This window comes from Dipodomys ordii, unplaced genomic scaffold (assembly GCF_000151885.1).
Source record: "Dipodomys ordii isolate 6190 unplaced genomic scaffold, Dord_2.0 Scaffold121, whole genome shotgun sequence".
Taxonomy (NCBI): domain Eukaryota; kingdom Metazoa; phylum Chordata; class Mammalia; order Rodentia; family Heteromyidae; genus Dipodomys; species Dipodomys ordii.
The window spans coordinates 1985608-2003457 of NW_012267337.1; the positions used below are offsets into that span (position 1 = coordinate 1985608).

At 42.4% G+C, this 17850-nt stretch overlaps 1 protein-coding gene across 2 annotated transcripts in view; it reads right to left on the minus strand.

The window, feature by feature from the left end:
• Positions 1-17735, minus strand: part of Rab2b (RAB2B, member RAS oncogene family) — a 19929-nt gene extending 2194 nt beyond the window's left edge. Inside the window, exons 1-7 of one of the 2 annotated variants that reach the window (XM_013029701.1) lie at positions 17579-17735; positions 17193-17264; positions 13192-13259; positions 6830-6912; positions 6544-6636; positions 2111-2222; positions 756-824 (exon numbers count right to left, since the gene is read on the minus strand). In XM_013029701.1, coding sequence (XP_012885155.1) covers positions 756-824; positions 2111-2222; positions 6544-6636; positions 6830-6912; positions 13192-13239 — 405 coding nt within the window. In that variant the 5' untranslated portion in view covers positions 13240-13259; positions 17193-17264; positions 17579-17735. Of the gene's footprint in view, positions 1-755; positions 825-2110; positions 2223-6543; positions 6637-6829; positions 6913-13191; positions 13260-17192; positions 17265-17481 lie in introns of both variants that reach the window. The other variant, XM_013029700.1, reaches the window with a different exon arrangement.
• Positions 17736-17850: the final 115 nt, after the last annotated feature.

The window sequence follows — 17850 nt, forward strand, 5'->3', positions numbered from 1 at the left end:
AGAAAAACAGTGAGCCGGACGACAGTGGCTCACGCCTATAATCCTAGCTACTCAGAAGGCTGAGATCTTAGGATTGCAGTTCAAAACCAGCCCGGGCAGGAAAGTCTGTGAGACTCTTATCTCCAATAAACTACTAGAAAACCAGAAGTGGCTCTGTGGCTCAAGCGGTAGATTGCTTGCCTTGAGCTGAAGAGCGCAGGGACAGGTGCCCAGGCCCGGAGTTCAAGCCTCATGACTGACAAAAAAAAAAAAAGAAAGAAACACAGTGGACTAGAAGTTCTTGTACCCATTTTTAGTATATTGCTATATTTGTTTCATAGGTATGTACAGAAATAAGATGTGATTAGGCAAGAATAGTAGGAGCCAAAAGAGTAGAAGCAGCATATTAGCATATGATTTTTGTTTTGTCCTCATATATGCTTTATAGAAATTGCCCTCTTGGGCATTAAGAATTACATCTCTGTAATTCTTAGAATTACTCTGGATTTGTAAGAAACTGAGGCTGAGAAGAAAAACTCCCAAACTGTCTTAAGTCTTTTAGGTAACCAGCTAATAATCTCTTTAAGAGAGAGAAAATGATGACATACTTCTATGTGAGTATATTAGAAGCAAACAACAAACACCTATAAGCTTAAACTGGCAAAGCTACAATTGGTGTGATTTTAGATGGGAAATACCTTACATGCTAGGAATGTTCCGATCCTGTTCAGAAAAAACACAGTTAACTGCCAGTACTCCACTTCCAATTTTCTCACCTCATTGTGGACATCAAACAAACCCTGCTGGATCTTCCTATATATTTCTTTGGCTGTATTAATGAAGGCCTAAAGAAGACATAAATCATTTGTCACTCTTAAGCTTAGACAGAGAAATGAGGGAAAGAGAATACAAATATGATTGAGATTTCCAAGGTGAACTAGCAGAAGAGTTAAAATGTAGATAGTTCCTTAGATGTCTCTGTAAAAGCCACTGAACAGAAGCAGGAATGGTACATGCCTATTATCCTAGGACTTCAGAGACAAAGACAAAATGAAGAGTTCAAAGGCAGCCTGGGCTCCAAAGCAAGATCCTTCTCAAAGCAAAAACAAGATTCAAAACAAAAAAAGGACCTGGCACCCACCAGTGGCTCAATATCTGTAATCCTAACTACTCAGGAGGCTGAGATCTGAGGATTGCAGTTCAAAGCCAGCCAGGCAGGAAAGTCCATAAGATTCAATAAGCCATCAAAAAGCCAGAAGTGAGCTGTGGTTCGAGTGGTAGAGTAATAGCCTTGATCAAAAAAGGTCAAAGACAAGGCCAGTTGCTGGTGGCTCACACCTGTAATCCTAGCTACTCAGGAGGCTGAGATCTGAGGATCATGGTTCAAAGCCAGCCCAGGGAAGGAAAGTCCATGAAACTCGTATCTCCAATAAACCACCAGAAAACCAGAAATGGCACTGTAGCTCAAGTGGTAGAGCGCTAGCCTTGAGCTGAAGGACAGCGCCCAGGCCCAGAGTTCAAGCCCCACGACCAACACCCCCCCAAAAAAAAGGGTCAAAGACAAAAAGAAAAAAAAAGTGGGTAAACTTATAAACACTTGTATCCTAACATTACCAGCACTCAGATAAGGTAGGATGATATCACCCATCCAAGGCTAGCCTATGTTACACAATTGAGATCTACCTCAATTTTTAAAAAAAGGGGGGGGAGGAAATGGAAGACCCAAGTTCTCCTAGGATTTCTAGGTTGGCACCATCTGCAAATAGAACAAATATACACTCTTCTCTATTAGATAGTGAAGACAGATAAAGCCAACACAGGCCTAGGAACTTATAGTAGCTAACTAAAGTAACATATAAGTAATAGTGGTATCTAATCCACACTTACCAATTAAAGTTACTCAAAGCAAAAGTAAAATATCAGAGGTTGGAGGTGTAGCACAAGGCCTCAAGGCCTGAGTTCACATCCCACAATGGCAAAAAAAAAAAAAAATAGTAAAACCTCAAGATTCAGTAGTCAAAGAAAATGGAAAATGAAACAATTCCTTTCTTTACTCATTCTGAATAAAAGGACAAAGATAATGAATGATGTGATCTGTGTGAAACTTTCCCCATTCTTTTTCAAGTAGTACCTCTTCAACATTGCAGGCCGTTTTAGCAGAAGTTTCCATGAATATAAGTCCATGCTCCCGAGCAAAGGCCTCTCCTTCCTCTCGCTTCACATCCCTGCGAGATTCTAGGTCGCTGCAAGAGATTAAGAAGAAAACTAAAATAAGATAAAAGTGAAAGAAGGACTCTAGTTCTAAAAGTATCTCATGATAGTTTCAACCATGAGTTAATTCATAAAGAAGATACTAAATCCTATTCTCCTGTATAAACTATTTTCCTTCCTTCCTTCCTTCCTTCCTTCCTTCCTTCCTCTTTCTCTCTCTCTCTCGGTCTCTCTCTCAGTCTCTGTCTCTTTCTCTTTTGGTGCTGATACTGGCCTTGAACTTGGAGCAAGGGCAATGTGTCTGAGCTTTTTTGCACTACTCCTTGAAGAGCAGCTCTACTTTCACCTTTTTTGGTATTAATTAGAAATAAGAGTTTCACAGAAGCCAGATGCTGGTGGCTCACACCTGTAATCCTAGGTACTCAGGAGGCTGAGATCTGAAGATTGTAGTTCAAAGCCAGCCTAGGCTAGAAAGTCTGTGAGACCTTTACCTCCACTAAAACTATCAAAAGCCACGCACTGGTAGCTCACACCTGTAATCCTAGCTATTCAGGAGGCTAAGATCTGAGGATTGTGGTTCAAAGCCAGCCCGGGCAGGAAAGTCCATAAGACTCTTATCTATAATTAACTACTCACTCAGAAAACCAGAAAGTGGTGCTGTGGCTCAAGTGGTAGAGTGCTAGCCTTGAGCTGAAGAGCTGAGGGACAGTGCCCAGGCCCAGAATTCAAGCTCCATGACTGACAAAAAAAAAAAAAAGAAAAAGAAACTACCAAAAAAGCTGGAACTAGAGCTGTGGCTTAAGTGGTAGAGCACTAGCCTTGAGCAAAAAAGAAGCTCAGGGACAGGGCTCGGGCCCTGAGCTCAAGCCCACAGATTTTCCTGCCCAGGCTAGCTTCAAATCTGATCAAGTCACTTGTTCACTTAAATGAAGGACTGGATATAGCTGAGTTGTAGAATCCTTGCCTACCACACAAGAGGTCTGGTATTCAGTTCTTAGCACAGCAAAACAAAAATAAAACAATGTAAAAACCACTGCCACTGGGTTCCGGTGGCTCCTAGCTACTCAGGAAGCTGGGATCTGAGACTCCTGGTTCGAAGCCCATCTGGGCAGAAAGGTACTCATAAGACTCTTATCTATAGTTAACCACTCAAAAACCAGAAGTGGTGCTGTGGCTCAAGTGCTAGAGCTCTAAGAGGCTCAGGGACAGGGCCCAGGTCCTGAGTTCAAGTCCCACAAGTGACCAAAACAAAACAAAATAACAAAAAAAAAAAAACCCACAACACTGCCACTACCATAACAAAAGAAAAACTTTATAAATGCTTCCACTATGTATGTTAGCATTATGGCCACCTTTGGTTTTCAGCTGCACCCAGATCTGAGCTCCTCCCTGCCCTGGGGTTCCCACCAAACAGCTGGCCCCTCCCTCTCTCCACCCAGATCCACCTGAGCTCCCCTCTAACTCACTTCCTACCCCCAGACCCTGCCACTACCTAGATAGTGGAGGCCACCATGTATTCTCTCCCTCTGGAGGAAATATGGCTCCTCTAATAAACCTTGTAATAATCTTTCTCCTGTGCCTGCCTGCCTGCCTCTGCATTGTCCCCTGGGATGGCTGTGATGGATCCTTTCAATGTATAGAAAAACTGGAAGTCCTTACTTAGGCCTGTGAAATGATATGAGATATAGCCGACCACCAAATTCATCTTATATCATTCCTTTTTCAGTTCATACCAGGTTTCCTTCAAGACAAAAACTTCAAACAGAAGCACGCCTGTAATCCTAGCTACTCAGGAGGCTGAGATCTGAGGATCGAGGTTCAAAGCCAGCCCGGGCGGGAGAGACCGTGAGACTCCTATCTCCAATAAACCACCAGAAAACCGGAAGTGGTGCTATAGCTCAAGTGGTAGAGTGCTCGCCTTAAGCTGAAGAGCTGAGGGACAGCCCAGGCCCAGAGTTCAAGTCCCACGACCGACCAAAAAAAAAAACAAAAAAACTTCAAACAAATAATAACCAAACAAAAAATCCCCACAAGGTCATGAAAGCAAAGGACGACTAATAGGGTGGAAAAAGGATAGCAAAGGGGGGCAGGGGGAGATCAGAAAGAATAACAGATCAACAGATCAAGGAACCAGTGGCTTACAAGTAGCTATCCAGGAGGCTAAGATTATAATTCAAAGACAGTCCAGGGAGTCAAATTCAAGAGATTTTTATCTCCATCTAGCAGAAAGCTAGAATTGGAGATGTGGTACACTGCCAGCCGTGAGAAGGAAAAAAGCAATGTGAGAGGCTCTAAGTACAAGTTTCAGGCAGGCATGTAAGCATGCATGTGTGCGTACACATGTACACACACATGCATACACACACAACACACACTAAAAAGAGTAATAGAGTGAGGCACTGATGGCTCAGCCTGTAATCTTTACTACTGAAGAGGCTGAAATCTGAGGATCATGGTTTAAAGCTAGCCTGAGGGGCTGGGAAGGTGGCTCAGTGGTAGAGCGCTTGCTTTGCATGCCTGAGGCCCTGGGTTCGATTCCTCAGCACCACATAAGCAAAAAGAAAAAAGCCGGAAGTGGCGCTGTGGCTCAAGTGGTAGAGTGCTAGCCTTGAGCTGAAGAGCTGAGGGACAGGGCCCAGGCCCAGAGTTCAGGCCCCATGACCTGACCAAAATAAATAAATAAATAAAGCTAGCCTGAGCAAAAAAGTCAATGAGACTCTTATCTCCAATTAATCACCAAAAAGTCAGAGTAGAGCTATGACTCAAGTGGTAGAGTGCTGTCCTTTAGCAATAGAGCTCAGGGACAGCAATCAGGCCCTAAGTTCAAGCCCCAGTACCAGCAAAAAGAAAGTAATAAGAATAAAAATATGAAAATACATTATATGCATAATATATCCACATCTCATATCATTTTCCTCATATGTACACTTAAATTTAAAAAAAAAACAGTTGCTAAGGTTTATTCCAGCTCAAGTCTTTGATACAGTTTGTTACCCCTATATGGTGCTATTTTAAAAGCCAAACTTTTGTTGTTTTGATGGTTCTAGGACTTGAACTCTGGGCCTGGGCACTGTCCCTCAGCTCTTCAGCTCAAGGAAAGCACTCTACCACTTGAGCCACACCACCACTTCTGGTTTTCTGGTGGTTAATTGGAAATAAGAGTCTCATAGACTTTCCTGCCCAGGCTGGCTTTGAACCATGATCCTCAGATCTCAGCCTCCTGAGTAGCTAGGATTACAGGCGTGAGCCACCAGGGCCCAGCTAAAAGCCTTTTTTATTGCTCAGCAAGTTCTTGCCCATCCTTTAGCTTCACATCACTCTTAATCAAAAGAAAGCACCCTAGTTATTTTGCTTTTCCTTCACAATTTCTAATTCGTATAAGTCACTTTATATTTAAATGACAAATAATTTTATATATTCTATAATTTTATATATTTTATATATTGCTCCCATACAGCAAGATCATAACTTGTTTTCATTTTGCAAACTGAGAGTTTGGCCAAGTATCTGACATAGAAGCTTTCAAAAATCAATAGAATCAATCAATCAATAAATAAACACAAATGGGATGCCAGTAGCTTACGCCTATATCCTAGCTACTCAAGAGGCTGAGATCTGAGAATCCTGATTCAAAGCCAGCCTGGAGAGGAAACTTAATTGTAGACACTTATCTCCAGTTAACCAGCCAAAAGCTGGGAGTAGAGATATGGCTTAAATGGTACAACAACAACTTTCAGAGAAAAGAAAGAAAGAGAGAGAGAAAGAAAGAATGAAAGAAAGAAAGAAGGGAGGGAGGAAGGGAAGAAGGAAGGAGAGGGAGGAAGGGAGGGAAGGGGAAGGAGAGGGAGGAAGGGAGGGAAGGGAAAGGAAAGGGAGGGAAGGAAGGAAGGAAGGAAGGAAGGAAGGAAGGAAGGGAGGGAAGCAAGGAAGGAGAAGGAAGGAAGGAAGGAAGGAGAGAGACAGAGGAGAGAAAGAGAAGGAAAGGAAGAAAGGAAGGGAGGAAGGGAGGGAGGGAAGATGGGAGGGAGGGAGGGAGGGAGGGAGAAAGAATGAATCCCAATGTCCACAGAGTATCTAGATGACTCCTGGTAAGTAATCTTTATAAAGATCAAGGCATCAATGGCCACACCTGTAATCCTAGCTTCAGGAGGCTGAGATCTGAGGATTGAGGTTTAGGGCTAGCTGGAGCAAGAAAGACCATGAAACTTTTATCTCTACAATCAAGAAACAAGAAACATAGCTGTGGTTCAAATGGTAGATCACTATCCTTAAGCAAAAAAGCTCAGGCACAGCTCTCAGGTCTTGAGTTCAAGCCCTAGAACCAGTAGGGGAAAAAAAAAGATCAACTATTACCTCTTATTTCCAATAAGCATGATAACCATATTAGAGCTGGAGTGCTGGCGGGCATCCTCTAACCATGAGGTCAGGTGGTTAAAGGTTTCACGTCTGCAATAGAAAAGTTTAGAAGGTGGGTCAGAAGTCTATCTCCAAAGTCCACAGCAATTCCAAATGTATGGAGAAATGGAGGAAGTTTCATGCAAACAAAAAAGTATAACAGAGGCCACCCTTAGTTAGCAGTGTTATTGAAACCAGTTGACAGAGAGAATAGGGAGAAGAGGTTCCACAGAAACCAGCTCACCTGGTAATGTCGTACACTAGCAGTGCTCCAGCTGCTCCCCGATAGTAGGAACGAGTGATAGAACGGAAGGATTCTTGCCCAGCCTTTTGTATCATTATGACAACAAAATACCAATAAAACTAGGTTATTTCAGACAAGTGACCTAATGACATACCACCCAAAGAAAAGGACTTAACTATAGGAAGAAAGTCAATCAGGTAAGAATGTTATGGAAAGGAACTCTGCCTGCCAGGGAGAAGCTCAAGTAGAAAGTAGATATATATATATATTTTTTTTGGGGGGGGGTCCGGTCGTGGGGCCTGATCTCTGGGCCTGGGCACTGTCCCTCAGCTCTTCAGCTCAAAGCTAGTGCTCTACCACTTGAGCCACAGCGCCACTTCCGACTTTTTTCTTTTTGCTTATGTGGTGCTGGGGAATCGAACCCAGGGTCTGGAGCATGCAAGGCAAGCGCTCTACCACTGAGCCACCTTCCCAGCCCAGAAAGTAGATATTTTTTAATGAGAGAGTAATTGATATTTCGGTTGAGTTACTATTTCCCTTATGAAATTATCCATGAAATTGCTGCATGTTTAATTTCACTAGATATTAAACCAGCACTAAATGCCAGTAGCATCTTACAGATAGCAAGAACATCAAAGACCTTGGCATAGATTTCCCAACCTATGTGAGAACTAGAAACATGTGTGTTCAATTACAAATATTGAATATATCACATCACTCTTCCTGTTCTTGTTCCTGTATATGTAAAAATGAAAATTATCTTAGAATGCCACAGTACCCTGACAAATAGAAGATTCATTCTAATAGATCAACTTAGAATACCAAATACAAGGGCTGGGAAGGTGGCTCAGTGGTAGAGCGCTTGCCTTGCAATGCATGAGGCCCTGGGTTCGATTCCTTAGCACCACATAAGCAAAAAGAATACCAAATACAAAACATTAAATTGAGCATAAGCTAATTGGCCTTTAGAATTCTGCTAAAAAAAAGAAGAAGAAGAATTCTGATAATAGCAGGACTACCTGAATGTCTCCTGCTGACATCCTGCCAGGAAAACAGGAATAAGGAACAAGGACCATTACAGAAAAAAAAAAAAAGAAAGAAAGGAAAAGAAAAGATCCTGGCACTGGTGGCTTATACCAATAATCCTAGCTACTGAGGAAGCTGAGATCTGAGGATAATTCAAAGCCATCCTGGGCCAGGAAAAAAACTGAAAGTAGAGGTGTGTTTCAGGTGGTAGAGCTAGCCCTTGAATAAAAAAATCTCAAGCCCGGGCGCTGGTGGCTCACACCTGTAATCCTAGCTACTCAGGAGACTGAGATCTGAGGATCTTGGTTCAAAACCAGCACAGGCAGGAAAGACTGTGAGAGTCCTATCTCCAAGAAACCACAAGAAAACTGGAAGTGGCGCTGTAGCTCAAGTAGTAGAGCGCTCTCCTTGAGCTGAAGAGCTGAGGGACAGCGCCCAAGCCCAGAGTTCGAGCCCCATGACCAACAACAACAACAACAAAAAACTTCAGGGACAGCACCCAAGCCTTGAGTATACAAGCTCCAGGACCAGCACATACACAAAAAAGAAAGAAAAGGAAGAAAAAGAAAGAAGAAGGAAGGAAGGAGAGAAAGTGATAAAAGACTTTTCATACAATAATCTCATTTGGAAGTACAAGTTGTCATAGCGAAAATGAACTTTACAACTTTGGTGTGGGGGGGGGAGGATTGGGGAGGGGGGAGGCTGGGAAGGGATGGGAAGGGCAAACAGGAGGAGGCTACAATGCTTGATAAGAAATGTACTCACTATCTTGCCCATGTAATTGTAACCCCTCTATACAGTATTTTCACAATAAAAAATAAAAAATACAACTCATTTGTAGTTGAGCAAAATATTGCTTTATTTATAACTGAGCAATTAATAAACTCCCCTAAATACGTGCTTCTTATGCTTTCCTTTTCTTTCTTTTCTTTTTTTCCCCATTCCTAGGGCTTGAACTCTGGGTCTGGGTGCTATCACTGAGTTCCTTTTGCTCAAGGCTAGCACTCTACCACTTGAGCCACAGCTCCACATGATTAATTGGACATAAGAGTCTCATGAACTTTCTCCTGCCCTGGCTACCTTCAAACTGTGATCCTCAGATCTGAAACTCAAGTAGCTAAGATTACAGGTGTAAGCCACTGGTACCTGGGTATTGTGCTTTCTTGATAAAATGTTTTTTATTCATTTAGGGAAGGAAATGTATCTTTTAAATAACATGAATAATCCTAGCCACTCAGGAGGCTGAGATCTGAGGATCATGGTTCAAAGCCAGCCCAGGCAGGAAAATCCATGAGACTATTATCTCCAATTAACCACCAGAAAACCAGAAGTGGCGCTGTGGTTCAAATGTTAGAGTGCTAGCCTTGAGCTGAAGAGCTGAGAGACAGTGCCCAGGCCCAGAGTTCAAGCCCTACAACCATCAAAACAACAACAAAAAGCTTGGAAGATTACTATTCTTTTTTTTTCTTAATGCCAGTATTCAGGCTTAAACTCAGGCTTAATGCTCACTCAGCTTGCTTGCTCATAGCTGGTGTTCTACCACTTGCATCATGGATACATCTAACCAGACACTTTGCTGTTTGTTTTTTTTAATTTTTTTTTTTTTTTGGTCCGGTCGTGGCCTGAACTCTGGGCCTGGGCGATGTCCCTCAGCTCTTCAGCTCAAGGCTAGAACTCTACCACTTGAGCCACAGCACCACTTCTGGCTTTTTTCTTTTTGCTTATGTGGTGCTGAGGAATTGAATCCAGGGCCTCATGCATGCAAGGCAAGCGCTCTACCACTGAGCCACCTTCCCAGCCCTGTTGCTGGTTATTTTAGAGATGGAGTCTAGCAGACCTTTCTGCTCAAGCTTGCTTTCTTTACAGTCTTCTAATCTCAGCTAGGATTACAAGGGTGAGACACCAGTACCTAACTTACCATTCATGTTTTACACACAGGAAAACTAAATTGAGGATAAAGGACGATAAAAGAGTCTTTCACAAAAGAATAGCAATAATGGTGAAGATACTAACAATAACACTACAATAGTCTTACTATTTTTTGTACAATTTGTTAAGTGTCAGAAAAGACAATAAAGTTTCTCACTTAGTTCTTTCAGCAGCCCTGGGACAGATAGTTATTTCTCTTTGAAAATGGAAAAATAAGGTTCAAAGGGGCAAGTTCAGTAACCTGCCAAAAATTATTCAGTAGTACTATAATTTAAACTTAGCATCTTAGTACTTACTAAAAAAGTTAAGTTTTTTTCTCTTACCTCTTATACTATATAATCTAAATCAGGTTTGATTGATAAAAAGAGAGATCCATTCCACTAACTCTAAGGTTATTTTTCCAACAATACCAGACTGATACTTCATAAGAATCAACAGGCTTGACACCAATGGATCATGCCTGTAATCCTAGCTACTCAGGTGGCTGAGATCTGAGGGTCCTGGTCTGCCAGCCCAGGCATATAAATCCAAGAAACTTTTCCAGTTAACCAGCAAAAAACTGGTACAGGAATGGCTCAAATGATAGAGCACTAGTCTTGAGTAAAAAAGCTAAGGGACAGTGCCCTAGACCCGAGTGTAAGCCCTAGCATCAGCACTCACAAAAAAACAAAAGAGGGCTGGGAAGGTGGTTCAGTGGTAGAGCACTTGCCTTGCATGCATGAGGCCCTGGGTTCGATTCCTCAGCACCACATAAGCAAAAAGACAAAAGCCGGATGTGGCGCTGTGGCTCAAGTGGTAGAGCACTAGCCTTGAGTTGAAGAGCTGAGGGATAGCGCCCAGGTCCAGAGTTCAGGCCCCATGACCGGACCCCAAAAAAAGCAAACAAACAAAAAAAAACAAGTCAACAAGTCATGAAGCAGGGCTGGAGGCCTGGCTCAAGTAGTAGAGTGCAAGCTGAGCAAATATAAGGACCTGAGTTCAAATCCCAATACTTGGAAAGAATAAAAAATTAAAATCATAGGATAATAAGAGGTAGGTTAAAATACTTAATTGAGAATCACAGTAAAAAATGCCTCAACAAAAAAGAAGGGAATATGAAGCAGCTCTTTAAAAACAAAAATAATATGCGGGAGCTGGGAATGTGGCTTAGTGGTGGTAGAGTGCTTGCCTAGCATGCATGAAGTCCTGGGTTTGTTTCCTCAGTACCACATAATCAGAAAAGGACAGAAGTAGTACTGTGGCTCAAGTGGTAAAGTGCTAACCTTGAACAAAAGAAGCTCAGGGACACTGCCAAGGATCTGAGTTCAAGCCCCAGTACTGGCTTGAATAAATAGCCAAAGAGCAACAAGAAATTACATTTAATATGTATATATCTATATGTGGGGTGGGGGGGGGGAACAGCGGAATAAGGAGAAAAAAAGGAAGAAAATGAACATAGAGGGCTGGGAAGGTGGCTCAGCGGTAGAGTGCTTGCCTTGCATGCATGAGGCCCTGGGTTCAATTCCTCAGCACCACATAAGCAGAAAAAGCTGGAAGTGGTGTTATGGCTCTAGTGGTAGAGCACGTGCCTTGAGCTGAAGAGCTGAGGGACAGCTCCCAGGCCCAGAGTTCAAGCTCCATGACCAACAAAACAAAACAAAACAAACAGAGAATGAACACAGAAAAAATAACTTGGATGCTCCTTGAAAATATAATGGTTTTAACTCACAGTTCTGAGTAGAAAAAGTCAAATAATAAGTACAAAGCAAGAAGAGTATATAAGAAAAGAACTAAACAGAAACAGGAAGAGATTTTAGTTAAATATTAGAAACTATTTTCTAGCTACCTTTAACTATAATAGAGACTAAGATGTTTTCCTCAGGAGAAAGAAAAGTATAAAGCAAACGAGATAATACACATAAAAACAATTTATCTAGAAGCAAAATTACACTAAGCCAAGATAAACTTTGGCAGTATTACATTTATCAAATTTTAAAATAAACACACTTTTGAGATAGAATTCCCATTTCTGGGCTGGTATTCTACAGAAATTTTCATATATTTGCATAAAGACATGGTAAATAAGAACATCAAATAAAGCTTTGCAATAGTCAAAAATGAGAAACAGTAGCATGGCGCCAGTGGCTCATGCCTGTAATACTAGCTACTCAGGAGGCTGAGATTTGAGGATCATGGTTCAAAGCCAGCCTAGACAGGAAAGTCTGTGAGACTCTTATCTCCAATAAACCACTAGAAAACCGGAAGTGTGCTGTGGCTCAAATGGTAGAGCACTCACCTTGAGCTGAAGAGTGCAGGGACAACGCCCAGGCCAAAAGTTCAAGCCCCACGACCAACAAAAAAAAAAATGAGAACCTAATTTTCCATCAGTGAGAGGATGGCTAAATAAATATATTTAATATATTCTATGACTAGTCACTAGTTAAAAGATATTAAGAATGTCTGTATGTATTGATATTGAGAAATCACCAAAATATGGAGATTGTCATGTTAAAAAAAATTCCCATTTATAGATCCTTAAGGCATATACACACATCAATAATGATTCTTCTGGCACAAAGGCAATTAAACTGAGAGGAAGAGTTTATGGGTATAAAGTGGACATTCACAATAAACTTAAATTGTTTGATTCTCTCTCTCTCATTTATTTTTTGTTGGTTGTGGGGCTTGAACTCAGGATCTTTGGGTGCTATACCTGAGCTCTTTTGCTTAAGGCTAGAACTCTACCACTTGGAACCACAGATCCATATCTGGTTTTCTGGTGGTTAATTTGTTTTGTTTTGTTTTGGTCGGTCATAGGGCTTGAACTCTGGGCCTGGGCACTGTCCCTCAGCTCCTCAGCTCAAGGCAAGTGCTCTACCACTTGAGCCACTATGCCACTTCTTGTTTTCCAGTGGTTTATTGGGGATAAGAGTGTTACGGACTTTCCTGCCTGGGCTGGCTTTGAACTGTGATCCTCAGATCTCAGCCTCCTGAGTAGCTAGGATTATAGGTGTGAGCTACCAGTGCCCAGCTTCTGGTGGTTAATTGGAGATAAGAGTCTCACAGCCTTTCCTGCCCAGGCTGGCTTTGAACTAGGATCCTCAGGTCTCAGCCTTCTGAGTAGATAGGTTTACAGGCATGAGCCACCAGTGCCTGGCCTTAATTTTATTTTAGTTTTTTAAACCAAACAATTTAAGTTTTGGGCTATTTAAAATAAAGAAGACATGGCCTTTTTTATTGTTATTATTAAGATAGGGTCTCATTATGTAGTGTAGGCTGGCTTTAAACTCAAGATCCTCTCGCCTCCCTCTTGCTTCTGTCAACTGAGTGTTGGGATTGTAGGTATGTATCACCATGCTTTGTAGCATAAAATTATACTGTGATATTTGGATCTTGATCATTGATTAAATTATTTTGTCCTCTCTTACCGTATCCCAGATTTGCAGTTTGATTTGTTTTCCATCAATGTTGACCATTCGCGCTCCAAACTCCACTCCTGCCAGTAAAGACCAAGAGAATATGAGCTTCATGAACTACATATCAATTGAATGAGAGGTTTATGCTTTTGCTCAGATGCTTTAACTTATTCCTTGTCTGTTCTTAATGCCAGTAAGCCCATACTGCTACCTATTTGCTCCTGTTATTTTTGTGTTCCTTTCATTTATTCATTTCTCTCCTAGAGTTAAAAAGTTGTGTTCTAGGGGCTGGGAAGATGGCTCAGTGGTAGAGTACTTGCCTTGCATGCCTCTGAGGCCCTGGTTCGATTCCTCAGCACCACATAAGCAAAACGAAAAAAGCTGGAAGTGGCGCTGTGGCTCAAGTGGTAGAGTGCTAGCCTTGAGCTGAAGAGCTGAGAGACAGCGCCCAGGCCCAGAGTTCAGGCCCCACGACCAGACCCCCCCCCCCAAAAAAAGTTGTGTTCTAGGGCAGGGATGAAACTCAGTGATAGAGCACTTGCCTTGTAAAAATGTCAGGCCCTTGGTTTAATGCCTAGCCTCCCCACTTTCTCTTCCCCCTTATCAAAAATAACTGTTTGATAATAATGCCCTAAGAAATGTAACCTCGCAATGTTAACCCTTAAATTTAACTAATGTTTAATTTTATAATTTAAAAACTTTTATTTATTTTTATTGCCAGTCATAGGGCTTGAACTCTGGGCCTGGGAGCTGTCCCTGAGCTTTTGAACTCAAGGGTAGTGGTCTACCACTTGAGCTCCCCTTCAAGCTTCTTCTTTTTTTTATTTTCTTTTTTTTGTAGTTTAGTGGAGATAAGAATCTCATGGACTTTCCTGACTGGGCTAGTTTTGAACCATGATCCTCAGATCTCATTACAGTTGTGAGCTAGGGTACCAGCTAAAAAACTTCTAAATGTTTTCTGCCATTGTCTCAGGGTACCCTTGGTTATCTGTATTGTATGAAACAGCATTTTTTTTTTGTAATTCTAGAAATCTTCATGTAGGAAAAGTGCCGAGCCAAGAGATAAGTCCTCTACACCAATGATTCATTATCAATCACCAATTATCAAATCTCCTAGTAAAATAGCCTCTCTTGTAGAAATTTGGAAACCAACCATCTGAATTAGGCATTAGGTTTACCAAGAATTCTTTTATTTTTATTGTTTATTTTTTGGGGGAATACAGTCGTGGGGCCTGAATTCTGGGCCTGGGTGCTGTCCCTCAGCTCTTCAGCTCAAGGCTAGCACTCTACCAATTGAGCCACAGCGCCACTTCCAGCTTTTTTCGTTTTGCTTATGTGGTGCTGAGGAATTGAACCCAGGGCCTCAGGCATGCAAGGCAAGCGCTCTACCACTAAGCCACCTTCCCAGCCCCCCAAGAATTTTTTATTACTCTGAAGATACCAGACCAAGCCAGGCACTGGTGGCTTATACCTGTAATCCTGGCTATTCAGGAGACTGAGATCTGCCAGTCCTGGCAGGAAAGTCCATGAGACTCTTATCTCCAATAAACCACCAGAAAACCGGAAGTGGCACTGTAGCTCAAGTGGTAGAGTACTAGCATTGAGCTGAAGAGCTGAGACAATTCCCAGGCCCAGAGTTCAAGCCCCATGACCACCAAAGAAAAAAACAAAAGATGCCAGACTAAAATCCTTAATAAAGCCACCATATTAAAAATACTGAGATGTCTGTTAATGATAATTTCTATTTCACTTTGCAAATAGCATGAGGATCTGATTTTGAAGAAAGATCATTAATCTATCTTGCCCTAAGGATTGATATTGTACCTATTTTTGGCTGTATATGGATATGCCCAGTAGATGTTTATGGAATGACACAACAAAGCTTTCATTATTTCATCTGCTTCATCAAGAATCAAAATGCAACTAGCTACTGAAAAAATCACCAAGTTTTTTATTTTTCTTTCTGAACAATAGCAATAGAATTTCAATAGACAAGAAACTAAAAAAATAACTTTTTTCTCCTTTTACAAAATTTTCCTTAGCTGAGATGCTTACACTTTGCACATAATTTCTATCAATCTGACTGCCATGGTCCATAGAAGTGAACTCAGAAAGAAACACAGGCTAAAGCCGGGCGCTGGTGGCTCACGCCTGTAATCCTAGCTACTCAGGAGGCTGAGATCTGAGGATCGAGGTTCAAAGCCAGCCCAGGCAGGAGAGACTGTGAGACTCCTATCTCCAATAAACCACCAGAAAACCGGGAGTGGCGCTGTAGCTCAAGTGGTAGAGTGCTCGCCTTGAGCTGAAGAGCTGAGGGACAGCGCCCAGGCCCAGAGTTCAAGCCCCACGACCGACAAAAAAAAAAGAAAGAAACACAGGCTCTATTGGACGGTGGGGAAAATGTGATCATCCTACTACTCTTCAAAGCTTGCCATTGGCTACCCATAACCACTGCGAATTTCAAAATCTGATATCTATTTTTTTCTCTAGTTTTATATCTTGCTGTTTTCCACTTCAAAGTCCATGCTCCAGCCACAGTAAATTACTTAAAAATTTCCAAAAGTGGCTGCAACTCTGCCATCCCTGATACTTCCTTTGTTATTTCCCTTGCTCTGGTCATTTCCCCTTCATTTCTAAAACCGCTCTATCTGGCTAACTCCTTTTCACTCTTAATTTCCAGCATCTCCCCACTCCTAGTCTTTGCAATAGAAACTTAGCCCCCATCTCCTTCACTAGGAGCTTCCAAGTTACTCAAGAGCCTCCATGATGTTTTATTAAGCATTTCCATTAGTGCCTCTCATAGTGTGGGTTAAGTGATTATTTAATACCACAGGGAAAAATATTTTCTGTTTAATGTTATCTTCTAAATCTTTTTCTAACTCCACAGGTAGGATGTGAACATAGCAGTATGGTAAGAGCAACAACTTGGGGTTTTATTCAGAAACTGCAATTCCAGGGATGGGAATGTGGCTTAGTGGAAGAGTGCCTGCCTAGCATGTATGAAGCCCTAGGTTTTGATTCCTCAGTACCACATAAACAGAAAAAGCTGGAAGTGGCTCTGTGGCTCAAGTGAAGGAGTACTAGCCTTGAGCAAAAAGAAGCTCAGGGACAATGTCCAGGCCCTGAGCTCAAGCCCCAGGCAAAAGGAAGGAAGGAAGGAGAGAGAGAGCGAGAGAGAGAGAGAGAGAGAGAGAGAGAGAGAGAGAGAGAGAGAGAGAGAGAGACTGCAATTCCATGGCAAGAAAACTAGCTATGTAAACATTGCTTGTTTGGTCTAGCTGGAGGCTAGCAGTCCATGCCTTATTGCAAATGTGTGGAAGATGTGTGTGTGTGTTGTGTGTTGGTTCTGGGACTTAAATGCAGGGCCTGGGCACTGTGCCTGAGTATTTTTTGCTCAAGGCTATCACTCTGCAACTTGAGCCACAGTTCCGGTTTGAGCTTTTTGTTAGTTAACTGAAGATGAGCCTCACAGACTTTCCTGCCTGGGCTGGCTTTGAACTCAGATCTCAGTCTCCTGAGTAGCTAGTATTACAGTCATGAGTCATCAACACCTGGCTCTTTTTTTTCCCCCCTAAGTTACTAGTTTCATTTGCTTTTTCATTCATTCTAAGACTAGAATGGTTCCTTCTTCTTTCTTGCTTCTTTCTTTCCAACACACGCAGACAATACTTTGAAAATATGTGAGCTTTGTACTAATTTCCCACAAGCTACCAGATGAGTTTTTTAATAAGCAGTCATGCTTTCGTGTGGTTTTCCACAAATAGTCAAATTTGAAGGAAAAGGAGAAACAAAAAATACTATGGCAACTAGCCCTTACCTCACATTCATCTCTAAAGTTAGCTTTTAATTATTCATTTTATTTATAGCGTTTGATTATTCACTTCATTTAACATGACTTCGGACTAAAGTAGTAAGAAGTAATTTTTTACTTTGGACACTTAAGGCTACTAAGGCTACATCAGCAGTTTAACTAATTGGGTTTTACCTCTGCTGTTACAAGTAGCTATACTTACCTATTGTGAGGTCGTGAACAGGCTGGAATCGCTTGTCGGTAAACTGCAGGAGGAGACATGACTTGCCCACACCTGAAAGACCAGCAAGTACGTTCCAGACGGCACGCGGCCAGGAGGTGCAGTGCCCAGCTCCAGACTCGGGCGTCAGGGGCTGAGGGAGGGGAGCCCAGAGCCCCGCCCCTGGCCAGCCGCCCCGCCCCCTCCCTCTAAATGAGCCCCGCCCCCGAGGCCCGATTTGGAAGCTTCAGAACCCTGTCCCGGCCTTGGAGGCGGACTACCTGCCGGTTACCTGTGTCTCCAATGATGATATACTTGAAGAGATAAGCATAAGTCATGGTCCTGGTTCCTCTGTATTCCGGGTCGGCCCGATTTCTACAACCACTTACCTTGGACCTCTCTAGCCACTCAGTCTACAGATCTCCTCCCCACCACACTCCAGCCTCTCTAGCCCAGACCAACGTCTCTATTGTCCTCCCCAGAAAGCCTCTTGTCTCATTCCGAAGTACCCGACGCAGCATCCAGGGACGCCTCTAGCGCTTCTACCTGTCATTACCCTACCAAGCGCCAGGGGGCGGTAGCTAGCCTTTCCATCCGCTCAGAACGTGACTCCTTGCAGCCATATGATCTTCCTTCCAATCAGCAGTGAGCGACTCATACC